Source organism: Trichoderma camerunense (genome assembly GCF_050948025.1).
Source record: "Trichoderma camerunense strain CBS 138272 chromosome Unknown V8C40scaffold_4, whole genome shotgun sequence".
Lineage (NCBI taxonomy): Eukaryota > Fungi > Ascomycota > Sordariomycetes > Hypocreales > Hypocreaceae > Trichoderma > Trichoderma camerunense.
The window spans coordinates 379715-403214 of record NW_028145366.1 but is presented as its reverse complement, the minus strand read 5'-3'; the positions used below and the strand labels follow the sequence as shown (position 1 = coordinate 403214).

Sequence of the window (23500 nt, the reverse complement as noted above, 5' to 3'; positions counted from 1 at the left end):
CCCAGTCCGCAGCCCCATCATGGGCCGAGAGCGCTCGGTCGACCGAGAGCCAAGTGATAAAAGAAGCTAGCCGCTTTCTTAAATCCTTCGACAACAGGAAATTTTTCTTATTTGCTAATAGCCGTTCTGGTCTCGCGTCCGTCGCTAAAGTCGGGTCAAGCGGCATGGTTCATTTGAAGAAGATGCAACAGAAACCTGCATGAAGCCGCTGATTTTGGAATATAAACCCGTGATATAGTCCTTTATTATAAAGCAGAGAGCTCCATATCAATTAGTAAAGCCAAAAGAGCAAATAAGAGACCGATAGCCGTTTCTCCGGCCGTAGGATCTTGGCCATGTGCGACTCGCGGCGGCTTGGGGGCCGATCCCAACGCTCAAGCCCGCTCACGCCCGCCTCGGTCTCGGCCGCCTTGAAGGGCCGGGCCTCCTGAAAATCTCGTGTTATCGTATTGGTTATTCAGCTTCCTGTTGTCATTAGGATGACGATAATTTAGTGCCCGTGATCTCAACAACAAACCTTTTCACCTTTATATGTGACATGTGTTCGTCCTGAGGCAACCCTTCTTTGGATCTGCGACAAGCAAACCTCTTTGGCTGCAAACTGTGCTCCGGCAGTCCAAAGTCGAAAGAACGGATAGCCTATTCCCGACCGGCGGTTATTTTCGATTCCCTCCCATCTGTTGCTTTCTAAGTCGCCGCCATGTTTACCGGTTCCAATTCCAGCGGCACAGCTATGGAAGATGCTGATGATGTCGAGCGTCGCATCGAAATTTCCGAAAAGGACGGCAACAATGCCTCTGACCGCGAGGAGCCTATTGTTCCGAAAGAGGAGGAAGTCGCCGGTTACCAGCCTGCAGCTGCCGCACCCGTCGGCAGTCCACCTCCGAACGGTGGCACTCGAGCATGGCTTGTAGTTGTTGGAGCTTGGTGCACGTCGTTTTGCAGTTTCGGTTGGATTAACAGTATGTTTCCTCACGCATTCAATGAGAGAAAGGATGACTAGAGACTGACTTTTGTACAACAGGTGTTGGTGTATTCCAAGACTATTACCAGGCTACAATTCTCAAAGACTACTCGAGTAGTACCGTCTCATGGATCCCGTCTTTGCAGATCTTCTTCATGATGGCCTTGGTAAGCTAACTTGCTAACTTTCTACTCTGTGTATCCTATAATACTGACTATGCTATCTCAAAGGGACCAATTATCGGTCTGATCTATGACAAGTACGGCCCTCGCTGGCTCATTATAGGTGGAACGTTTCTTCACGTCTTTGGCTTGATGATGACGTCTATTTCTCACGACTACTACCAGATTCTCCTTTCTCAGGGAGTCTGCAGCGCCATTGGTGTCTCTGCCATCTTCCAGCCAGCTCTCAACAGCATTGCAACATGGTTCACCACGAAGCGCGGCGCCGCCTACGGACTTTTAGCAACTGGCTCAAGCTTGGGGGGTGTCATTTTCCCCATCATGGTCAGCCGCTTAATCGACGAGGTCGGCTTCGGCTGGTCTATGCGAATCTCGGCCTTCTTGATCCTTGCCCTTCTTATTGTGGCCATCTTGACGGTAAAAACGCACAACCCACCGAAATTCCAGCCCATAACTGTCAAGCGAATGGTCACCCCCTTCACCGAGTTTCAGTTTTTCTGTCTTGCTATGGGATTGCTGCTCTTTACATTCGGACTGTACACTCCGATCAACTACATCTCCGTTGAGGCTGCTGCAGCAGGAATGGACCCCAACCTAGTGCTATACCTCATTCCTATTCTAAACGCTGGAAGGTAAGTCCCCTACTAGAACTACGAGCATCCGATCCCTCTACGTTAGTGTCTTTTGACTGATTACTCTTTTCTCCAGTTTATTCGGTCGTGTTTTCTCCGGTTATGCTGGCGACAAATGGGGTCGGTACAACGTCTTCGTTACCGTTTGCTATCTAGCTGGCATATTCGTCCTGGGCCTTTGGATTCCCGCATCTTCAACCGCCGCGAGAATCGCCTTTGCTACGCTTTTTGGCTTCTTCTCAGGAGCTTATGTCGCTTTGATCGCCGCCCTTGTCGTCCAAGTATCGCCCCCGTCCGAGATTGGCTTCCGTACTGGTCTGGTGTTTTTGGCCTCGTCCGTTGGAGGTCTTACGACAAACCCCATCTCCGGTGCCATTTTAGAGAGGCCTATCGGATGGCTTGGCCCAAAGATTTTTGCAGGCGTCTTTTGCATTGCTGGGACGACTTTTGTGTTGGCAGCAAGAATCCACAAGACGGGCTGGAAGCTGAGAGCCGTCTTCTAAAAGGAGCGCACGTCACGTACATAATTAATAGCATACGAGTACAAATTTTAGCATATAGATGGTGTTTATGGGTAACATAGCTAGCATCAGAACTTAGAGCAGAACCACTCATCAAAATTACAGTTAATTCATTTCTATTTATTCTCAAATGCGCCTTCGTCAATGGGTATATGAGTACATGTACATAGCATGCCGCAGTTAAAAATAACTGGAAAAATCATGCAAATCTAAATGCAAATCCTCAACCAACGTGTTCCAATCGGGCATATTATTTTGCATTAGGTTACTCCAATCCACGTTCTCTCCGTCGAAACGACGAACATCCATGACAACTTCCTGTGGAGGATTCTGCATCTCTTCGTCACTTGGAACTTGGTCCATTTTAGACGTGGAGCTTGTCATATCGTTCCCGTTAATCAACGACTGTCTGGTCATTTCAGCCTTCTTGTGCAGTCTCTTCAAGATGACTGATTTCAGCGCCGGGTTAGACACGGCCGTAGAAAGCCTGACTTGTTCCAATTCAAACATCTTTTCCACAACAGCCCAAGCTCGCTCAACCGTAGGGCCAGTCGGGCAAACACACAGGTGCCAGAGGACGTAGAGTAGCATGTGATACTGCGGATGGCCATACATGCACCATCTATAGGGACCAAGAAGCTCGTCTCCCCATAACTCGAGGTGGATTTCGAGACACCTTAGTGCAGAAAGTAGGTTTGCTTCCGTAGCAAACGCGTTGCGCTTGTCGGGGTTCTCCAAGATGGCAAGCTGCTGCCTCGTAACAAAGTCGATCTTGTGCACCATGGCGAGGGCCGTTTTCATCGTCATTCTCTGTATCGGTATAACCGGGTTGCACGGCTTTATGTAGTGCTCTACTCGAGACCTGAGTTGGCTGAACATGGTACTCCTGATGACCTCTTTAGGGGTTGTCCCTGATGGCGTCATGGAGAGATTGGCCATGTTCTGTAGGGTCTGGGCCACTTCCATGCATGTCAGCGGAAGACTCATTTTAGTCCATCCACCGTGAGGAGGTGGGAGCTCTTTCATATCCGGACGAAGTTCGTTATCGTCAACATTCAGTGGCATTTTGGTATCGTAGCCCGGGACTGTCGACCATGAATCAATACCGTGATCTTCAGCAGCTCTTCCATCTCGAGCTAGAAAATGCCACCACAGCCGCCTTCGAACTTCGGACTCGAATGGCGACATTCCCAGCTTAGTTCCATCTCGGTGAAGGCCTATGGAATGTGCCATTCTCAAAGCAAGACCGTTTAAGATCCAGATACCTCTTCCGTGATAATAAGCCCGTGATGATGCCTGAACTTATGCATTAGTAAACCTTATAATTAGGCCAACGCTTGAAGGAAGAAAAGTTTGGCTTACCAGATATATGGCCAGCCCTTGCAGGAGCACGACTGTTGGATTCTCCAGCATATCTGCCCCTGCCAAATGCATCTGAAATTCCCGTTTGAATGTTCGCAAGGCATTTGGTTTGTCAACACCCAAAATGTGCTGAGCTTCCTCCGGCTCCAAGGTTAACGTGGTCGCAAAGTACACGGCGTTGACCATGGCCAAGACATCGCTGGATACCGATTCCGGTTGATGGATTGCCGTGAAAATAGTCACCTCGTCTGTCGGAATGTGCAATATTTTGATAGTGGCGTCGACATTTTGTACGAATATGTGCCACAATTGCGTGGCACTTAACCGTGATAACCGCCAGCCTCTCTCCTTGTCATCATATACGGCGGGACTTGACAGCAAGCCCATAAGACTAAAGGGCGAATCAAGATCCTGTTCCCTGGTCTCACTGTACGGTGTATGTAGCAGCGATGATTTATCTTGATCCTAGAGGAGTTGTCAGTTCAGCCCTAACGCATGCAGATCATCCCCAGGGTCTAAACAAAGTCTTACCTCCTCAATGACTTTGGAGATGAGAAGTTCATTAAAGTACTGGCTTGAGGTGCCGTTTCGAATCAAAACCTCCTCCGAAGGGATTTCTCCAGGTTCCTGAGGAGACTCATGCGGGCTCACCGGTAAGCTTCCCGGCAAGCCTCCCGGCACAGAGACATGAGCATGTGGCGGCAATGACCTTCTCACTGAATTTCCTTGGTCGATAGACGACGCCGCCACGATGGTTTTCTCAAGGTCTGATATCCTCGAGGCAACATCCGCAATCGTAGCCTTGCGAACTCGACGGACAGGCTTGTCAGAAGCCGGATATGTGCACGTGAGACGAGCCCTCACGCATGCCAAGCATGGTGTCTGTCTGTCACATCGGATCTTCCTCCGGTGGCAGAGCACACACGACCTGTCCGGCTTCCGGCGCGGGTGCGGCGAAGGCGGAGTGAGACCACGGTCGATCGAGGCTGGAGGAGTGGTCAGAGGGAGAGGGGAATCAGTACTGCCCGGCCGGCTGGGATCTTGCGGAGGAGACATGTCTCGAAAAGCTGGGCAATTCTTCGGGTTCAGTGAGCAAAAGAGTGCCCGACCGATCTGAATGAGCCTGGGATAATCAATGACTTTGTCTCGAGGTTGTCGGTCTCGGCCCTTGCACAAGCACCGACGCCGAGCCGTGGTATTTTTGCCCCTTTCAGCTAGAGGCGGGAGTGCCGGCGACTTATTAGTAATTCCTGTTGTGCTTGTCTAGTCATCTTGAGAACTAAGATGCCAATCTGCTAGCACTACTCCATAGCAGTAGTAAGCAACATTGTGGCAGAGTTTGTTCAGCAGACTCAAGACAACTCGTGATTCGTCTTCACAACAAAAGATCTAAATAAAACAAGAGTTAGAATAAATAGAACAGCAACTGACCATAAATCAGGTTTTCGTTGCACATAATAGCCTCATAGCTATATTCCATACCTCGGCTTTAAGTCTCCACATGCATGCTTATGCAACGCGGTAAGCTTGTCAAGGCACTCGAGTGCGTCTCATCTTGCCCTGACTGCCGGATCCCTTGCTAGCCTCTTCATTGCGTTGAGTTGGCCAGCAACGGGTTGGCTTTCGCTGTCTTCTCGCCATTGATGGGAGGGTTGTCAATGGTTAATATTGACTGGCTGCGTAACCATTGAACATCTCAGGCCATTAGCTGCTGTCATTGTTGTTCTACCACAAATCAATTAGTCTAATCTTCAAATATTAGTCAAGAGGAAATGCGTTACCGTCATTGTTATTCTGCTTCTTTTAGGATACGGCTGATCGCCGTTTCCCAATACCAGCCCTTCAGTCCATTCTTCCGACTCTGTGCGGTGATGAATAGCAGTAACTCCCAAGTCCGCGGGAGAAGAGCCCAAACCGCTTCAGATTTATTTGGGGTATGTCGTCCATTTTATTCTTCCATGGGTTTGAGAGCAGTCTGGCTTTAACAGCGCACTTTAATCGCACCTCGGTCATGCCGGGACTCTAGTTTATAAGAACCTTTGTTTCGGATTCGGTTAACGTATTCCGCCACGAGGTATACGCGCGATATAAAACTACCTCGGAACGTACAAATGACTCGACCAGGTACAGTTCTCGTACGAGAAGGTGCTCCTATTAGCACGATTCAGGAACGGCTAATATTAGGATTATCGCTAATCGCTTTGAGAATGAGGCATTTTGGTATCCATCAGGAGATTAATGAAATAAAAGATTCCGTGAGATTCCATTCGAGGCATGAGTATAATAAGGATGATATTAACAAGGATTCATTCCAACGTCTCTGGACACCTATACTCTAGCTATCTAACCACCTATATCCTGTCCTCATTTGGAGCACATCTTATCAGAGACTAGTGCTCTAAATATACTTATTTTACTGTTTAACCTGGTGGTAAACGATTCCCTTCGCAGTCTTAGGTAACTCTTTACTACTTGTATAAGGATAAGCACGGCCAAGAACTTTGCTGGAGTGCACCATGGAGAATTTCATATCCCCAGCAGATCATGTTACATAGGATTAAAGGGTTATTCCCCAAGTTATGTGGGTACTGAACCAGCCACTTGGAATCTTGTATAGAAAATAGGGTAACATCGAAGGTCTATACTAGCTTGTTTTCCATGCAATGACCTGCAGGTCGGAAAAATGTCCAAATCCAGCACCGTTTCTCAATAACGCATGAATCGTACACCCTGAAACTAGTTTCTAGACAAACAAAAAAGCGAACTGAGTTTAATATACTTTGGCAGTAATCAAGGTATTTTGACGCTCACCACTTCTCGACGGCAGGAGTTTACTGTTACTGGTTATATCATATTCTATATGAAAGTAACCCACAATGTATGGAGTTCAAGTTAACAACAGCACTGATTTATCGCTTTGACTCAGGCTATGCAATGCCATGGCTATTTACCCGCAGTTACATTATACACAGGCTCTGTCTCACTTGCAGCTGCTGGGTAGTAACATTCTCGTTCTCCTAACCCTTAACAGGAACACGCTCTCGGAAACAACCTTGCTCTCGGAAACACGCTTTCGGAAACAGGTACTCTGCTAACAGTTTTAAACGCAGCCGGAATAACATTGTATATGCACATGGCAAGCTTATCCAAGAGGTTAACACCTTAAGTATCACAAGAATGTACGGAGTCTGTCGGGCTCAATTATATTTGCTCTTTGGTTCAACTAAGCGGTTAGATATTCTCTACACGGTGGTTTTCACTGCTTCCACCAATACAACATTCAAAGTATATATCGATGTATATGCAGATGCAAATACAGAAGACCCTCTCCCTTGGCCTCTTTCACTCTTTACAAGATACCAATTGACACGATGCCACTAACTATAACTCCTCTGCTTCTAGTTACGCACAACTATCCTTCTAGCCGATCGTACTTAGCCGCCGACCGAATAGCCGTGCCAAGTATCAACCACCCCAGCAGAGACCAGAAGTCGAGTTGCGGGGAATAACCCGGCCGAAGCGACTGCTACAGTTCCCATTCCAGAGAAAAAGATCACGCGAGAGGTCAGAGGCAAGGGTACTCTGGAAGCCCAATGCGAGGATAGAACCTCCACTGCATCTGCTGGAGGCGCTACCAGATACAGAGCAGCTTGGTTGTTCATGGCAGGTACCGCTCTAGCCGCAGAACCGCCTCTCTTCCAGAGAGGATTCTCCGTGCCTGCAGGTGAGTTGGTGCGTTGAGAGGCGAGGGCGAGCTCATTGTCGCTGCAAGGAATAGGAATGGCAACTTGTGCACCTTTGTGATACAGCACACAAATAATTATGCTAGGCATTTCTTCAACAATCGGGATAATAGTGCGTATGGGTGAGTAAAATCATTATAATTCAGTAGATAGACATCAACGGTATCGTATATAATTATCAAAAAAATTCAACAAGTTTCTCTCTAAGAATGCCGGTTTCGCTTTGCGCCCATCCCCACCTCTAAAATGTAAAACTAACTGGGTTATCATCCAGAAATTGGCCCAGCTCAGGGAAATTCATAAACGGCAAATCCTGAGCCAGATTAAGAATAGAGCCAGACATGTCAAATCCACGTCTTGAGTGCGACATGTCTGTTGAAAGAGTCGCAATGTCGGCGGATGATGTTTGGGGGTAAGACTGAGATGGCGAGGCCATTGACTGGTTAGCATCCAAGGAAAATCCCATGATACCGCGTGGTTGATGATCTCTTTCACCCACGTCACGACCAGTCAAGGCAGAAATTGCTAATGACTGTTCAGATGACCGCGCCATGTCCATGTTTGTCCTTGAACCATTGCCCTGGCTCTGATCTACGTCAAGTCTTCCAAACGCCATAGACCGATCAGGGCTATATGGATTTTGTGCATCGAAACTCGAGGAAATCTGCGACGTTGCTCTGCTACCTCTAGCTCGGAAGCTGTCCATGGCCTCGTGTATGTTGCGCAATCGTTCCAAGAGACGTTGCGAAACGGGTGATGTGAGTGAGAGTCGCTGGATCAGCTCCACGGCATCAAAGGCATCTTGGAGACACGAAGCTCTATTAGCATCGTCGTTAATACTTCCTAAGACAAGTAGCATTGATGAGAGAGCAGATTCAAGGAAATGATTGTATGTTTTATGTTGTGCGTGATAGATGTCCGTTTCGTCGGCCAGTCGGACTAGAGTCCGAATGGTGTCGTGAGACACTTCAGCTAGGACGTTAACTGTAGATGGGTCGAGGTTATTTGATGCGAGGCGGTTTGCCGACGTCCTATGTATAATAATCCTCATTTGGTTGGCTCTCAAGTAGAGGAGGAGACGAATCCTATACTCTCCGCGATCGACCCTTGCTGGATCATACTTTTTGGAGCCGTCGTAATGAAGCTTGATCGGTAAATTACGCTTCCATTGGACCACCCGGAAGTCGAGGAAATCGCGAGTCATGTCAGATGCAGAGCCAGATATTGGCTCCAGCAGCCATTTTCTCACATCTGAGGATATTCGACAATAAGATACCATGCTCATCACGTACGATGACGAGGGTGAGTCATTCTAGAGGGAAAAAACGATGAGTGAGGCTGTAAGTCTTATGGGGGGTGGACGATTCAAACTTACATCTAACATGGGGTGTCGGTCGATCTCAGTATCATGAACGGCGAATGGTAAATCTGTCCCAAAGCTCCAGCGTCGATCAAGTGTATAGACACACCAGTATAACTTTTCCCCGGGCGATGCAATCTGGCTCCCCACTTGAAGACTCAGGTCTCCCGAGTTCCGAGAGCCATTTTCTTGAAGAAGTCGGAGAACATTACCAATCCCTCTCCAAGCAAGGACTTCTCGATCACTGTGAAAGAAGAACATGGCCTGTTTCAGACACCGTGTGATTAGACGTAACAATTCGTCACAATCCTGGGGTTCATTCTGAACTTACGGCAAGAATAAGAAGACATAGATCGGCGGCATCGACGGTATTTTGAAGTTGAGTCCTTGCCACTGTTGCTGCATATACTTCTTCAACCCATGGATTTGCTATGCCAATCGCACGCGCATCGGCGAAGATGGAAATGATGGCCAGGATATGTATCGCAATGTTTTCGACCTGGCTACGGCTAGGTCTAGTGTCAGAGGGCGATTGCTCATCTTTCATGTTCTGTGTATCAATTTCCGTGATTCGGCGCTTCAACTCTTCGAGATTGAGAAAGGGATACTGAACGCCAATTTCTTCTTCATAAAATGCAATGATGCTGAGCCATCGATCATTGTCGACAAAAGCCAGCACATTTCCTGTAGCTTTGCTTGCTCGATGAACGAGAAGCTTCTCTAAGAGATACGTCACAGGTACTCCCTCATATGGGCCTTGGCTCTTTGCCTTCTGGTTTGATGTAGGCTTTGCTGCGGTCAAAAGTCTCTCGGCAAGCTGAAGATAGTAGTCTGAGCTAAGCAATCCATTGGCCTTTGAGGGAGGAGCAGGAGGAGTGGCAGCATTAGAAGCTCCTGACACAGTCTGTCCTAGTATGGGCTCTGAAGAAGCCTGGATCTGCGTACTCGCAGCAGAGCCTTGGCTTTCTGTAGTGTTCCTAACTTGGGTGAGATACTGCTCTACACTGGCCATGATAGAGATGAGATGACAGGGGCTGAAGCTTACGAGGTACGATTACGAGCTCGAAATCGTGTCGTGCGGTCATAGAGACAGGCATGGTTGCTCTCTTTGCAGGCTTTGCAAGGCCTCTCTCCGCTGCATTTTGTCTTGCGTCGCTGGCATTCATCACTGGAGGGTGTTACTAAGATTAACGCCGATGGTGAAGATAAAGCCCGGCTCACCATGCAACACGCGTATATGAATGTCTCCTCTTCCTCGAGGACTTGGGAGCTGAAGTCCCTGCGCCTCCGGCCGGCGGTTCATCCATCTGGACGAAGAACTATCTCTTGGCAGGCGACAAGTCAAGTCAGTCCGGCTCCAGCTGTCTTCGGCGATAAGTTTCCGGGTCCCACGAGCGCGTCCTTGAACGGATGCCGAAAAAATTGCCACAATGGATGTCAGAATAGCGCCAAATCATTTGACAATTCGCTCAGGGCACAATGAAATCATGTCGCGGCTGGTGAGCACCATGACGGTTCTTCAAGGGCGAAGGTGTGAGAAACTACAGGCATCTGCTGCCCATCCCCATACTAATAGTTAAAGCTCGCTCCCAGCAACTCACACGCGAACAAGCGAGTGAGCGACCGGCAAACGGTCGGGAAAATATTATTCCATGGATGGCTTTGGTTACTAATAACTTTCCAGCTACCAGGATACTAAGGGAGCACCAGGCGGATTTCTCCGCTTCATCTCCAGGCCCAAGGCGGATGTTTCCCCTACTTTATCTGCAGTATTCCGTAGCCACGGCGCCAATTCTAGATAAGTGCCGAATTATCTGAAAGGTTGAGTGTGGGGGTGCAGCAAGATTGTGCGCATGACATGAAGAAGTACGAAATACGTGTATGATACTGTATAGTAAGCCGAGCCCATGTTGTGTTTATACCGCATGTACTCGTATTCAGTCAACGATATACTCCGTAAGCAACGCCAAGTTGGAGTTTAACAACAGACTGAGCGGATCCAGAAGCCATTTGATTATAAAAAAAGAGCTGAGAGAGATGTGTAAGAGCACATGAATTACGAAAGCTCGTCGCGTCAGAATGCATCACAGGCATTTAGAGAATGTCTCATGTCTACCCTAGAATGAGAAGCATCTTTTCAATTCCAACCAGATCCCCGCTCCTGCAGCTTATCTCACATTGTTATTTCATATGCGTGGATATATCGGTTCTATGAGTAGTCAGTATATTCAATTCAGCATGCAACGCTTCCATAAAAACCCTTCTTATCCATTCTCACAGGGTACACTTAGTGCGAACAATTCATATCTTCAATGAAACCAGACAATTGTAATAACACAAGATGAGATTTTATTCATACACTCTTTATACTATTCATAGTAACAAAGCCATTCTAGGTTAGTTCTTTCTGCATCACATTTTATTCTTTCTCCTTCTTCTCCTTCTTTTCGTCCTCTGGCGGAGGCAGGGGCTTGTCCAAGCCGACGCGCTGCAGAGAGCTCTTGAAGGTCTTGGGATCGACATTGTCAGTGTCCACAAGGAATGTCTTGGGCGTCTTGTCGACCAAAAGGCGGATCAGATCAGGACGCATGTAATGTCCACCCTTTTTCCACAGTCATCAGTTAGTGCATTGTTAAGCTTGGACGGAGTAGGTAGAATACATACAAAGTCAGCCAGGCGCTTGGTCAAAAGGTTCTCGTCGAGATCAATATCGACAATGAAGATTCCTTCAAAGTCTTTGGGAGGATCCTGGACGGCGCGGAAGCCATCAGGGCGGTAGATGCGAGCGAAGCCATTTGCGATGACAGCAGCCTCACCATCAACGGCAGCCTCGTCGTTGCGCAGGCGAGGGGGCAGGTTCATGCGGGCACCCTCGCGAGTGACGACTTGGCTAGGAGCAAGCGTCCAAGTGCCAGTCTCGTAGGCGTAAGCGGGAGTCACCAGCTCGGATTGGACCTCTGAAATGTTTGTGTAAGGGTCGGGGTACTGCAGCGAAGAAGCTGGGGGGTAGACGGGCCAAGCAGCCACGTGAACTTGCTCATATTGAGCGCAAGCATTTGCCTTGAGGAAGGGGTTCATCTGCCAGCGAGTTAATACGTTAAAATGCGTAAACCATGATATCAGGCTTATAGCCACTTACGTTCTCCCAGCAGTTGAGGTGGCCAAGATTGCCAATCTCAGTCTCGACAACGCTAACCAAAGAGTCGCCGGTTCCCTCACCGAAGACAAGCTTCTCGACGTGGGTAGGCTTAATCTTGCGGCGGTGGTTGATGACCTCACCACTGGGGTCAATGATAATCTGAGCAATGTAAAGGCTGTTGCCCTCAATCTCAGAGTAGCCCAGAGAGACATAGATCTGAGCCTTGCGGGCAGCAGATCGAATGCGGCGCATCTCGTCAGAGTCAGGTTTCAGGCTGTTCTTGTGGTACTCCTTGAGAAGGGGCAGAGAGTCCTGGTAGTTGACACGCCATCCCCAGTAGGTGTATCTATCATTAATAGTCAGTTTCATATGTTGGAAGTGGTGCTTGGTTTTCAAAGCTCGTACCCAGGAATCCCTATTAAGATTCATTAGTCAAAATCTTGAAGTTTTGTGGTTTGTTATTTCTATAGATCAACTTACACAACTCAGGGAAAGCAATCAGTTTACATCCCTTCTCGCCAGCTTCAGTGATGAACTTGACGGTTTTCTGGACGCATTTCTCCAAATCAAACCAGCCTGGCTCGGCTTGAACACAAGCGGCCTTGTACTGACGAATAGTGGCAACCATTGTGGCGTTTGGTGTGTGGCTTTGATGAGGATGTTACTGAGGTTGTCTTGTTTGTGATGAGTATCGTTTCGAATTAAGAAGATGCCTGGATGTCACGACACTTATATATCACGGCAAAAAGAGCAAATACGCTTATGTTGCAAAAGAATAGTCCTAGTAATAACCGCAACTCCATCATTTGCTGCACAAGCATAGTATTCTCCCACCTTTTCCCCAATCGATTGGTCGTACAGTTGCAATCAAGATGCCGCATACGCCGCATACGCTTCGGCCATCGGAATCTCGGTGATGTAGCATTTACTGAGTTGTCGATGCAGTGAGCAGATTGAAAAAAACCCTTGGTGAAAAAAAGATCATATCGAACCACCAGTTGCATCCGATCCGGCCCTCGGTATGAAAATAACATACCCTGGCTCAGCGATCCAATTCTTATCGCCCACCTTTTTCATGCAGGATATCCACGATACGGATGGCAAGGGACGCTTGTGAGCAGGTTCAATTGCCGCTGAACCCTGCATTGTCCCCAGATTGTTTGCAACATTGTCGCTCTGGAAAAAGAGGATCATCAAGGCCGCTTACGCCGCAGACGCCGCACCTTCATGCTCAGGCCGCGGGGTCGGGTGTTTTGAGTGTGACAGATAACTGCGCAATAGCTGTAGATAGGATAAATACCATATCGCTGTTATCTATGATCTACGAGTTGGAGAGTGCCAATATCTAGCTATAGACTGTGGTTAAAAGATAGGCTGGGTGCAATATGTTTGGACGAGCGATGCGCTACTGCCGCTAGGAGGGAGTTGGTTCACCCTTCTCGTGCTGAGCTGTGTGTGCCTCAGTGGATTTCGACAAGATGGGGAAAGCCAGCGAAAAGCGTCCGACAGGCCGACATCGAATATCCACAATTATACCCTCCAATGGGACGATTTCCATGAAGGTTACAGTATGATGTCAAGCCAGCCATGCCCTGTTGCGGGGACCAGAAGGAATTGAGAACTGACACTGTCAAGTAGTAGACTATCTGGCAGATGCTAATAGACATGTATCGCATATGAGTAAGTAGATATGATCGAAGTATACAAAGACAAGAACAAACCACTTCTCACAGTAGAACAGTTCCTGCCTTGCTTAGCATTAGCATTACTCTACATAAAGTGCATAGAGTATGCCGGCGGGACCCCGCTGATTCCCCATGTCATGTCATTACTCTCTTCCGATAAATCCCTGGGAGTTTTGATTCGGAAAGAAGAGATCCGGCTCTGCGGGCCGCGGGCTAGTGCCTTGTGAAACAAGCTCATCTTCCTAGTGAGTTGATGGCGAAATGCTTCTCCATATGATGGAGCATCACGATTCTCCGCTGCAGCACGTACTGTAGCCCTCCACTACCACCCAGCCTGTCAACGATTGCACCTGGACTCCAATTGCTACCTCTCCATGACTATTCCAAAAAGTGTGTACTACCCATGTGACCATCATTTTCCCAATCTGCAGTGGCTCTGTTTCTCAACAACAAAGGGTCCGTGGTATCCCGTACGTAATGCCTTGGCACCTCTACGCACTACTATGCAAAGAATCGTCGTCTCTCATGGACTTTGATCGGAAAGGTCGGGGTCTGGTCGGCAGGCTCGCTACATTCCGTAACAATATCCACATACTGGCTGCCAATTGTTGGGCGAGACGTGATCATCTTGGGATATGGTTGCGAGTTCCGCCGGGTGAAGAAGGCCTTTCTCGTTCGGCTTGTCTCGCATGAAACGATAAGGGTGTCGTCGAACTTCTCGATCGTCGTCCCGAAGTTTACCGCAAGCCTAGTATTTTGTTGGGGGTGAGGAAACAATTCGGAGCTGATCGAGCAGCTAGTGTCTGAGAGGAATTTAGCTTCACTTCCAAGCCGTCATGATTTGTCACAGCAGTGATTTCGGGTTCAACGTCTTATTAGATATCACTTCATAGCAATGATGGTAAATCTGGTTGAATGTTCGTTGCATTTAGAGTAGAGGAGTGGGTATTCATGCTTTGATTGCACCTATCAATGAAGTCGTGGTCTCATGTGTTGACACCTCATGTAGGAGTATTGGAATGACAGGGAAAAGGAAGAGAGACATAGGTAAAAAAGAAAAAAAAAAGAACAGCCTTTTATCGCAAACATGACCGCGAACAAATATGAGAATGACGCCGTGATTGGATGGCTGGAATAGTATCATCTTTCAGGGCGTCACCTCCCATCCCATATCAACATGATTTCCAGGATACCCCTCCCAGAAGCCCTGGGTGGCATCGGCAAACGATGCGGCCATTGTAGAGTCAATATCGAAATGCGTATCAAAAAGGTCATAATCGGCAGGCGGTACCACGCCAAATTCGTGAGATATAAGCTCAGTCTCGTTGGTGCTCATCTCAGGCTCGTTTGGACTGATCTCAGTATCGTTTGTACTAATCTCATTCTGATTCGTTTCGTCCTGTTCAGAAACAACCTATCCAATGTATCAGTGACGACCGCGAGTGAGTGAGGGGGCACTAGTAGAGAAGAACTTACCAAAGTCTCTTCCTCGCTCGCACTATCGGCAGCTTGGACGGGAGATGGTTGTAATGCGCCGTAGTCGATGATGGCGTTTCTCATCTCTCGACGCGCACTCGGGCTCATGGACTGGTTGCCCTTTGATTTGACATTGCTATAGAAGATATGCATTGCCTTGATGGTTTCACGCTGAGAAAGGATTTGGTTAGCAATGTTTGCAAGAGGTTCAGAGGGCTGGCGTGAAGAACGGCGACATACCCAAGTATCTGCCATGGGCCAGGCTTGCCTCATGTCCTTGAGGAAAACACATCCGTCGATGATGCGCTGTCTCCAGCTTTCGATCTGCGGGTCGCCTTCACTAACATGGGGGAAATGCCAAAAATAGAGCAGTGTTCCAACTGCGGTGTAGATAGTAAAGCCTATCCACGGAACCAGGCCACGTAGAAAGAAAAGACCGAATCCGCGGATATCCTGAAGCATTTCGCACACCTGGTCGGCAACTTTTGCGAGTTCTCTGCAGGAAAACTCAGTCCACTGCTTCCTATCGCCGTCCTCATGCTCTGCCTCTTCGTGCATTTCCAATTCGGGCAGATAGGATCGGTAAAGGAATATGACCGACATGAAGTAGATGCAATGCATGTAGCAGAACGCCTGTCCCTGATTCTGGACGCTGTGGGCGTGCAGCAGTGATAGATCATATCGCAAGCGAGGAGGTAACGATTCTCTCCAAGCGTTTAAGCGTAGTAGCAGACGTTGGAGTTCTGACTGTGGTTGCCAAGGAGGCGTGTTGTTCGGGTGTGAAGAGCAGGACCATTTTGCAACAGCGCCCCAAATATCTGCAACCCCCATGCTGTGTGCAACGATGCCCAGGTTGCCGGGTGGGATCATAGAATTGCCATCGGATCGATAGCCTTCTATGTAGGGACAGATGACCGGTTCGCCGAATATGAAGTTGCTCGTATCACAAGGTAGCTGGATGTGCATGCTATCCGCGGATAGTAACCGCTCGCGGCCTTTACCGCCGCTCAAGAGACTATCCATAAGGAAACACGTCCACGCCGTACGCCGTCGTTCTTCCCCATGGATGAATTCTTCTCTGTCTAGGGTTGTGACTGGGGGATCTTCGAACAAGCCCATGATCTGGGCCATTCTCACGGCCATTCCAAGGTAAACCCATGCACGTCTACCTTCGCCCGAACCCCAGGAATGGCCGGTGAGCATGAGAAGAACTTGGATCCGCTGCAAGCTCGGCTCATCTATTGATGGAAGGATAAGAGACCTGGTATGAGCGGCGAAGTAGTTACTCGTCTGAATTTGGCTAGAGAAGCCATCTGGTGGGTGTTGAGAGAATCTTGGCCGCAAGTTAGCTTCACTCTCGGGATGTCGGTATTGGGTGCAAACAGCTTTTGTCAACTAACCGCACTGTGATGGCCAGCATCGCCCACGCAACAGACCTGTCCAGAGTCTTATTCCGGATGGATGCGAAGAACGTAGGCATATGGTGAAAGGACCATTTATAGGAACATCTGAGGTAGCTCTCCTTGACCTCATCTGTCACGTAGTCCAATGGGTCAATCTCCCAAAGGTTGACTTTGGGCTGCTCATCGGGGTCTTCCGCATTGCCACGCTGAGGCCCTGCGGAGGCTGATAATAACGAGGCTGTGATGTTGGTATCTGTTGGCAGAGCACTGGACTGTGCGCGAGCCTGGCGCTCAAGCCGTGAGCGCCTAAAGATGAAGGAAGTGCCTTTGGGAGGGAAGATGCATTCATCCCCTCTCTCCTTGCAGCGGATGCATGGCGGTCCACCAGAATGGATGCACTGGATGAATCAGCATGAGCCACAAACCGCAGCGGGAACGAGATGGCTTTTGGTGTTGATTTACTCTTCTCTTTGACGTCCGACATGCGCCGCAAGCAATTGATTTCTTCATCACGGCGGTCTTGAGAAGCTCATTTTTCAACGCGCCTCAGGTTGTCACGCGGGGCTCAAGCGGACCAATGGGAGTCACACAATGAGAGGTTGCCCAATCTGTATGGCCTTTACATGAGACGATCTTTTATACTCGTAACCTGCGAATTGTTCGAATGGCGATTGATGCTGTGGCAATGCGTATGAGTTTCAGTGAGTATGTGAGAACTTGTGTGTTCCTCAAGCTCACTACCGTCAGAGTCGCCGCCCAGCTTCATAACTCGGCATCATAGCTGATTAGCTAATCTAGCAAAAAGCTAACAAAACTTGTGAGAAGATTGGTGCCTAAGGCAGAACTAATGATGAAATTTCTTAGTCATCCTCTCGTACGATGCCGGTAGACAAACTCCCGGCCAAAGCTGACCGAAACTGTCCAATATTCAATTTCTATGACTGTTTTCTTCACTTTCTCGTTTGTCTTTTTCACTCGTTTTCGTCAGTGACTGCAAACAGTTCACTCAATTATAGCTGTTTGCACACATAATATCGCTGTACAACCCTATCCATATACTCGGTATTTAAAAACAGACGGTAGCGGCCAAACAGCTGCTAACCACACAAAAGAGTTTCTCACTGTTAGCGAGCAACCAAGTCTCTCTCAACACCGGTTTCATGATGCAAAATATACTTTATTAGAGCACGTGAGATGATTTAGGTGGAGGTAAGATGAAATGAGATATCGTCTATTGATTGAATGAATACTAGAAAAAAAGAAGAAAATGCGCCCCTAAAATTCCCATCCAGAGTCCCCCTTGTATTGGATATATTCTTGTCCCCCCAGTCCTATTGACAAAATGACAATCCCAACCGTTTACCCCCATTCTCCATTAATATCAAGTGGCATTACACATTAAGTTCTCAAAGTGCTTTTAGCTTCCGGCTGCTTCAAACTTAAAACTCGTCGTTGACGTTGATGATAGCAGGGGCGGCCAGGGTGGCAGCGGGAACAGCATCGGGGGCGGTGAAGTTGCTGCCGTCGGTCAAAGCAGCAAGGGACAGGCCGAACATGATGTTCTCCTCAAAGGGGAAGAAAGCCTTGAAAGAAACCTTGCCGCCGTTCCACTTGAAGTCCTTGACGGGAACGCTGATAGGGAGGAGCTGGCCGCTGAAGTAGGTGACGAAGAGGCCATCACCATTGCCGTTGGCGAACTTGGCGGCGTTCTTGACGGAGCTCAGGTCAGCACTGTAGTTGAGCCACTGATCATCGGGCTTGACGGCCAGGGCGGCGGAACCACCCTCAACGTTGAGCTGAGTGAAGATGGGGACACCGAGGGAGTTGACGTCAAAGGGGCACGAGTTGGGAACAATGAAGTTGTTGTTGAGGAACGAATAAGCGAACGGGCCGACGCTGGTGGTGAGGAATGGCTTCTCGGAGGGGACAGCGCCGAGGAGAGTGCGGTAAAAGCCGTTCTGCTCACCCTCCTGACCAATGATGGAAGCCACGCCTCGCGTGAAACCGGCATCACCAGCGGCGGCGGCGCCCTGGGTGACGTCCTGGAGAGTGCCCAGAACGACTGCGGTGAAAGCCTCAGCCACGGCGATGGCGTCGTGGATGTTGGTGGCCGGGAAGTGGTATTTGCAGGGCAGAGGAGCAAGCTTCTTGAACTTGTTCAGAGCGTTGAGAGCGTTGAGTGCGTGAAGCTCTTCTTGCTAAACAGGGAGAACCAGATGTCAGTATGGATAAAGGCAAAAGCGTATTCGAACAACCCAGTTTCAACTTACAGCAATGATAACCTTGAGAATCTTCTCCAGCTCAGCCTTGCCATAGCCCTTCCATGACTCGAAGCCGGGAACTCCAGCTGTGACGTTTTGGAGAAGGGATGTGAAGTAGGCAACCTCGAATTCCTCGTTGACGGCGATGACCTGGAGCGACTGAAGAGTGCTGTCGGCAAGTGTGGCTGGCGGAGGGGCATTCGAGAGAGTGCCATCGGCGTGCTCCTCGATCGACCTCAGCTGTTGAGCGCTGGGAGTGGGGAAGCCATCGGCAGCTGCAGCGGTGGTAGTGCAGTCCTTGCTGTTGGGAGGCCAGGTAGCGACTGAAGTTCCGGCCAGAGCCAGAGCGGAAGCGAGAACCTTGGTGAGCTTGGCCATCGTTGCTAGTGTTTGTGTTTGTGTTTGTGTAAGTGGATATTAGTAAGAGTGTTGGAGTGGTGTTGTCGAAGGGAGGTGATGAGTGATGATATTCTGACTGAGATGGGATGACCGATGAGATAGTTATATACTAGGTATCCCGTCCACGGCCATCAACACTCGCTGCATGCCAATTTCACTAGGCTCTCACTAGACGGCATCATCTCTGCCATCCGAATAGGCGGACCACTCTGTTTCCGGATGGCATGTGGCTGCTTCCCACAAAAGCCTCTCTAAGCCATCGACCTACAGCTCCGATTTTAGACTACCTGACCCGGAAGCTAAGATTGCCGATTGCAGCTCTGGCAAAGTGCAGTCAGTCAAAGGCCCAATGCGTTGGTAAGCGGATGACTACTGGCTGCTGACTGCCGTGCTATTTTTGGCCATCGAGGCTGTGGCCCAAGTTCGTCCTTTTCTTAGCTAGCCCTGCGAAAGCGTGAACGTGCGCAGCCGCGTCTGGCCTCAGTTCAGGCCCAAGAAGCGCGCGTTTCTGCCTCCCTGGTGAACAACACGGCCTGGCGCAGCCGAGAGAGACTTTGTTTCACCCAGAATAAAGCAAGAAACAAACATGTTTTGATCGTTGAAAGCCGTCAACGTCACTCAAACCTTCGACCCTGTGAATGTTTTGTTTTAGCGGGGAAATGAAAATCATCACTCGCTGGCGTGCTTGAAAGGGCTCACGGATCAGGCTGACTGGGCCCTGTCAAAGGTCCAACAACGGATCGGGCGGCAAACTTAGACTGACGGGAAGGAAATGGACGACAACTGTTTGCCCGAGCGAGGTACTAGTTTTACTGGGGATTTGCGCGCAGAATAAATTTGTCATGGCCGTTACTATTTTGCTCAAAACAGAGACTTGTTTATTTTTGACACTCGTCAGGTCCTCTCTCTCTGCGTGCTTGTGTGTTGGTGGACGCTCATCCGTCCGTCAATGGCTGTGGCGTTTCTCTCCACCATTCTTGTCGCTATTTTCAAACTCGTGCGCTAATTTGCAAGCGCTCATCCTTCCAGAACCTACAGATCCTCATTTAAACATGCTTTTCTTTTTTTGTGGCTGCTTGATAATGTTCTACGCAAAAGGCGTTACCAACAGTTTCGTAGACTCAAGAAATAATCTAAGCTTAGTTGCTGAAGCCATCACCAGTGATGCACACTCCTACGCCGGGAAGACGTGCCGCTTTCTGGATAGAAGATAAATGTCCGAGCTGCATCCATCGCGGATCCTGTCAGCGACCTGAATGCGGCCAAATGTAAAGCACATACAACTTGTACAATTCTAAACCAGTAAATTTCACGACCGGTTCGGATGGCCCTGTTTCCGTCACAAGCAAAGAATCTTTGCGGTTAAGCTTTCTGTGGCGCAGTCAGATTCATCTAATTAAACTCCCTGGCGCTCCGCGATCTTCCTTCAGGCACTTCCGAGCACATGGGAATAGACGGACTTCAATTAGCTAATACATGCACTTTCCCAACATTTGCGGCTGTTTATTGGTGTTCTTTGGTTCAAATAAACATGGAGAATATTGACCTCTCAAATTGCAAATATTGGCTGCAGAACATCGCTTATTGATGGGGAACCAACCGAACAAGACCACATCATAGTGCTCGCCAACGCATAAATCACACACTTCGTCTATTATAGTTTGCATTCGCATATTGCCAGTTGGCCTCGCATATACGGCGTACTCGTACAATGAGGCAATTCATCCATCCATCCATTCGCAAAATATCAATATTAATTTCAACACTAAGTTACCGAGCCTTCTGGTGTACCTTTTCCCTTGTTGGGAACTTTTTCAAGCAGCTCAGATTTTAGTCAGCTTCACGAGCAAGCTACATACAATATTTCCCCGTGCGCTATTGTCGTCCGTAAGCCGCCACACAAACGAACCCATTCTTGGTTAGGATCTTAATCTCAATATCCTGGCTCGCCCGTCAGGAGTTAATATAGATTGTTTGTTAGCTTACCAAATTGTCGTCCCTAAATAGAACACACCCAGTGGATTCGCTCGTTGGTTTGCCCGCCCTAACACTTGACAATGGGTACAATCGACGGCTTCCTTCCGAGGTATACTCGCTGGCTGGTTGTTAAAATGACGTTATGAGCCCCAATAGTATACTTATAATATGCCATGGACAACATGGCACAAGTAATTCCACTTCTTGAGGCTAGCCGCAATGGACTTGCTACAGCTCTGTTCCATCTACAAGAGGCAAACTCACGGTGGCGGCAGCTCTCAAAGAGCTACCTTGGAGAAATGTTGATCCACACCCAGCGATCGTTAAAGCAATAACCTTTCTTGCATCCATAACTACAGGTAGTCTCTGCATTTATGTTGGGACTCCTGCCATTGTATTTGGCTTTTGGCATAATTCTAGACTTTGATGTCATAATTACGTTTTGGGGTTGGAGACATCACCCAGAGTTTAGTTCTGTAAAAGAATATGTATTGAAACAACACTGTTACCCCGCATGCAGGATATATAATCGTATGGCGAACTCTATTTTACACATCGGTTGCCGCAAACCGCCTGTTCACTGATCCAAAATTGCAGCAAAACGTATCATCATGCCGTCAGCTTCTGAGAAGGCGAGAGCAAAGCTCGATGCGGTTTTGAACGACCCGGGACGATTTGATTGTACCCGTAAGGTCTTGGACGAAGTCGTACAAAAGAATGCCTAACATCTCTGCATAGAACGGTCGAATCGCATAGCGACGACACGATATGCTACAGGCTGTGGCGTAGTCAACTCCGTTCCGCGTCGCCCCAGCCAGAGTAGCATAGAAAGCGATTCAGGCGGCGTCAGGAACAGACTGAAACGCCTCATGTCCCTACCCGCGTACTAAAACGAAAAGAAAAGTGGATGGAGAAATATTCTTGAAAGGATAACAGTCTCGATGGTTGTGAACAGTTTCATATGTCCTAGTCGTGCCATCGAGCAAAGGTTGCCTGTCTATTGGCACGCTCGTACTTTATCTCGTGCCTCTATGGCAAGATTGGAAGATGTACAAATCTCTTGACCTGAATATCTCTCCGAAGAGCATTAAGTACCTGTTGTTGTCCACCTCTGTAGCAGACATGTTAGATGCAATGAACTCTTATCCTTGAAAACACCTGTACACTTTGCATATACGCAGCTTGGAGCCTGCATGCCTTGGCCATCTTGCTCAATCGAACTTGGGAGTACAAAAGTAGAGTCTAATTAACCCTCTTATTGATGGCCCGGAATAGTTTTAATAGGTGCAACGGAATTCGGGATGGGTATAATACTCTGATAACTTGATACGTGGTCTGCCTCTCCTTCCAACTTCGGTTTACAAGGCTGAAATTATGGGTGAGTGATAGCACTAAGTGATATTTTTCTCATCAAATACGGAATAGTGATTGTAGATTCGTATAAGCTAGTTATTAAATGAAACAGAAATGCCAAGATTTGTCGCGGAGCGTCATCCTCCCAACATTCGGCATAGAAGAGCTTGCAACTTTTCGCACTCCAAGAAAAATGCTGTTGTGTCTTGACAATCAGCCACATTCAATGGGAACTACGTGATTTCGCTTTTATGAATTGTCTCTATATAGATGCCGTGGGGATTTGCACTATACGTGCCCCAGATTCAATGCCTTGCCCCTCCACCGAAAATCCCAAACAGGCGTCTTTGAACAGATCAAGTTGAAAAGGATTGCCAAACAGGGCCGTTGTCTCAGTGTTGAGAAACGAAAGATGCACTTCTCTGTTTTGTTGGGTGATTTAAAAGTCTAATATACAAATAAAGCCACCATTGCATGCAAGTAGAGCCATATACCGCTGGTCTCACAATGAAGCCACTTTCTCATCTATACTTTCCCACTCATTAGTTTCTGTGAATGGCTGAACCTTCTCAGATGTAGAAACGGTTTGAATCTGTTCAAAAGGGTTTCGTAGGCAAACATCTCTTTCATTATCCAGCGCCACAGAGTTAGTTGTTCGCTATCTCGAGCAACGAGATGTCGTTGGGAGAGCTTGCCATATGATGCGTTTGAAGGTCTGGCTGTAGTTGAATCAGCAACTCGCTTGTCTGTTGGTATTGAATCAATGCAAGTGTTTAGCAGTGTTCTAGGTAATCCCGAATTAGCTGTAGCGGTTGCTGAAAGAAATTTGAGTTGAGGACAATAATTTGTCCTTTTAAAAATTCCTCTTGAAAGGCGTTGTATCAAAGATTTTTCGACCTCTTTGAAATTGACGGAATCTTAGTTCTTCAACCGGGAAGCTCGATATATAACGATACTGCTGACTGGAATCGGCTATAAATTGTGGCTGCTATTGATCTGGTTTCATTGAGCAGAGCCATAATGAGATAATACCAAGCTAAGTT

The 23500-nt window shown here is 48.2% G+C and overlaps 8 protein-coding genes across 8 annotated transcripts; 2 read left to right on the top strand and 6 right to left on the bottom strand.

The window, feature by feature from the left end:
* The first annotated feature begins 452 nt into the window (after positions 1-452).
* V8C40DRAFT_157976 (major facilitator superfamily domain-containing protein) lies at positions 453-2380 on the top strand. Its single transcript, XM_083211404.1, has 4 exons — positions 453-962; positions 1025-1131; positions 1195-1778; positions 1855-2380. Exons 1-4 carry the CDS (start codon positions 701-703, stop codon positions 2279-2281), a joined length of 1380 nt encoding a protein of 459 aa, XP_083076053.1. The 5' UTR covers positions 453-700; the 3' UTR covers positions 2282-2380.
* V8C40DRAFT_158024 (uncharacterized protein) lies at positions 2346-5082 on the bottom strand. The gene is made up of 3 exons (XM_083211405.1): positions 4193-5082; positions 3662-4126; positions 2346-3595 (listed from the first exon to the last, which is right to left on the bottom strand). Exons 1-3 carry the CDS (start codon positions 4715-4717, stop codon positions 2480-2482), a joined length of 2106 nt encoding a protein of 701 aa, XP_083076052.1. The 5' UTR covers positions 4718-5082; the 3' UTR covers positions 2346-2479.
* Positions 5083-6668: 1586 nt separating this feature from the next.
* V8C40DRAFT_236992 (uncharacterized protein) lies at positions 6669-7575 on the bottom strand. The gene has a single exon (XM_083214164.1). The coding sequence runs from the start codon at positions 7492-7494 to the stop codon at positions 7096-7098; it is 399 nt and encodes a 132-aa protein (XP_083076051.1). The 5' UTR covers positions 7495-7575; the 3' UTR covers positions 6669-7095.
* On the bottom strand, positions 7517-10388 carry V8C40DRAFT_236991 (Zn(II)2Cys6 transcription factor). The gene is made up of 5 exons (XM_083214163.1): positions 9986-10388; positions 9810-9932; positions 9096-9741; positions 8780-9028; positions 7517-8716 (listed from the first exon to the last, which is right to left on the bottom strand). Exons 1-5 carry the CDS (start codon positions 10069-10071, stop codon positions 7646-7648), a joined length of 2175 nt encoding a protein of 724 aa, XP_083076050.1. The 5' UTR covers positions 10072-10388; the 3' UTR covers positions 7517-7645.
* Positions 10389-11090: 702 nt separating this feature from the next.
* On the bottom strand, positions 11091-13215 carry V8C40DRAFT_236988 (carbon-nitrogen hydrolase family protein). Its single transcript, XM_083214162.1, has 5 exons — positions 12384-13215; positions 12309-12318; positions 11904-12249; positions 11429-11842; positions 11091-11366 (listed from the first exon to the last, which is right to left on the bottom strand). Exons 1-5 carry the CDS (start codon positions 12529-12531, stop codon positions 11184-11186), a joined length of 1101 nt encoding a protein of 366 aa, XP_083076049.1. The 5' UTR covers positions 12532-13215; the 3' UTR covers positions 11091-11183.
* A 1125-nt stretch (positions 13216-14340) lies between these two features.
* Positions 14341-17229, bottom strand: V8C40DRAFT_157898 (transcription factor domain-containing protein). The gene is made up of 5 exons (XM_083211403.1): positions 16930-17229; positions 16465-16865; positions 15305-16397; positions 15065-15235; positions 14341-15002 (listed from the first exon to the last, which is right to left on the bottom strand). The coding sequence occupies exons 1-5, from the start codon at positions 16975-16977 to the stop codon at positions 14736-14738; spliced, it is 1980 nt and encodes a 659-aa protein (XP_083076048.1). The 5' UTR covers positions 16978-17229; the 3' UTR covers positions 14341-14735.
* Positions 17230-17702: 473 nt separating this feature from the next.
* Positions 17703-19228, bottom strand: V8C40DRAFT_157872 (uncharacterized protein). The gene is made up of 2 exons (XM_083211402.1): positions 18738-19228; positions 17703-18665 (listed from the first exon to the last, which is right to left on the bottom strand). Exons 1-2 carry the CDS (start codon positions 19104-19106, stop codon positions 17907-17909), a joined length of 1128 nt encoding a protein of 375 aa, XP_083076047.1. The 5' UTR covers positions 19107-19228; the 3' UTR covers positions 17703-17906.
* A 2135-nt stretch (positions 19229-21363) lies between these two features.
* On the top strand, positions 21364-22240 carry V8C40DRAFT_236981 (uncharacterized protein). Its single transcript, XM_083214161.1, has 3 exons — positions 21364-21635; positions 21702-21791; positions 21843-22240. Exons 1-3 carry the CDS (start codon positions 21479-21481, stop codon positions 21992-21994), a joined length of 399 nt encoding a protein of 132 aa, XP_083076046.1. The 5' UTR covers positions 21364-21478; the 3' UTR covers positions 21995-22240.
* Positions 22241-23500: the final 1260 nt, after the last annotated feature.

Excerpts from the sequence above, each read along its gene's own strand:
- V8C40DRAFT_157976 (XM_083211404.1), top strand. The coding sequence starts at position 701 with ATGTTTACCGGTTCCAATTCCAGCGGCACAGCTATGGAAGATGCTGAT. Across the intron at positions 1,132-1,194 it reads TCTTCTTCATGATGGCCTTG|GGACCAATTATCGGTCTGAT; the intron begins GTAAGCTAACTT and ends GCTATCTCAAAG. Across the intron at positions 1,779-1,854 it reads CCTATTCTAAACGCTGGAAG|TTTATTCGGTCGTGTTTTCT; the intron begins GTAAGTCCCCTA and ends TCTTTTCTCCAG.
- V8C40DRAFT_158024 (XM_083211405.1), bottom strand. The coding sequence starts at position 4,717 with ATGTCTCCTCCGCAAGATCCCAGCCGGCCGGGCAGTACTGATTCCCCT. Across the intron at positions 4,127-4,192 it reads TCTCCAAAGTCATTGAGGAG|GATCAAGATAAATCATCGCT; the intron begins GTAAGACTTTGT and ends CAACTCCTCTAG. Across the intron at positions 3,596-3,661 it reads AAGGGCTGGCCATATATCTG|GCATCATCACGGGCTTATTA; the intron begins GTAAGCCAAACT and ends GCATAAGTTCAG.
- V8C40DRAFT_236992 (XM_083214164.1), bottom strand. The coding sequence starts at position 7,494 with ATGCCTAGCATAATTATTTGTGTGCTGTATCACAAAGGTGCACAAGTT.
- V8C40DRAFT_236991 (XM_083214163.1), bottom strand. The coding sequence starts at position 10,071 with ATGGATGAACCGCCGGCCGGAGGCGCAGGGACTTCAGCTCCCAAGTCC. Across the intron at positions 9,933-9,985 it reads TCATATACGCGTGTTGCATG|TGATGAATGCCAGCGACGCA; the intron begins GTGAGCCGGGCT and ends AACACCCTCCAG. Across the intron at positions 9,029-9,095 it reads TATGTCTTCTTATTCTTGCC|GCCATGTTCTTCTTTCACAG; the intron begins GTAAGTTCAGAA and ends TGTCTGAAACAG.
- V8C40DRAFT_236988 (XM_083214162.1), bottom strand. The coding sequence starts at position 12,531 with ATGGTTGCCACTATTCGTCAGTACAAGGCCGCTTGTGTTCAAGCCGAG. Across the intron at positions 11,843-11,903 it reads ACCTCAACTGCTGGGAGAAC|ATGAACCCCTTCCTCAAGGC; the intron begins GTAAGTGGCTAT and ends ACTCGCTGGCAG. Across the intron at positions 11,367-11,428 it reads CCAAGCGCCTGGCTGACTTT|GGTGGACATTACATGCGTCC; the intron begins GTATGTATTCTA and ends CTGTGGAAAAAG.
- V8C40DRAFT_157898 (XM_083211403.1), bottom strand. The coding sequence starts at position 16,977 with ATGAAGAAATCAATTGCTTGCGGCGCATGTCGGACGTCAAAGAGAAGA. Across the intron at positions 16,866-16,929 it reads GTCGGACGTCAAAGAGAAGA|TGCATCCATTCTGGTGGACC; the intron begins GTAAATCAACAC and ends TGATTCATCCAG. Across the intron at positions 15,003-15,064 it reads CGAGCGAGGAAGAGACTTTG|GTTGTTTCTGAACAGGACGA; the intron begins GTAAGTTCTTCT and ends TACATTGGATAG.
- V8C40DRAFT_157872 (XM_083211402.1), bottom strand. The coding sequence starts at position 19,106 with ATGGCCAAGCTCACCAAGGTTCTCGCTTCCGCTCTGGCTCTGGCCGGA. Across the intron at positions 18,666-18,737 it reads TTCTCAAGGTTATCATTGCT|CAAGAAGAGCTTCACGCACT; the intron begins GTAAGTTGAAAC and ends CTCCCTGTTTAG.
- V8C40DRAFT_236981 (XM_083214161.1), top strand. The coding sequence starts at position 21,479 with ATGTTGGGACTCCTGCCATTGTATTTGGCTTTTGGCATAATTCTAGAC. Across the intron at positions 21,636-21,701 it reads CGCATGCAGGATATATAATC|CAAAACGTATCATCATGCCG; the intron begins GTATGGCGAACT and ends CCAAAATTGCAG. Across the intron at positions 21,792-21,842 it reads GGGACGATTTGATTGTACCC|AACGGTCGAATCGCATAGCG; the intron begins GTAAGGTCTTGG and ends ATCTCTGCATAG.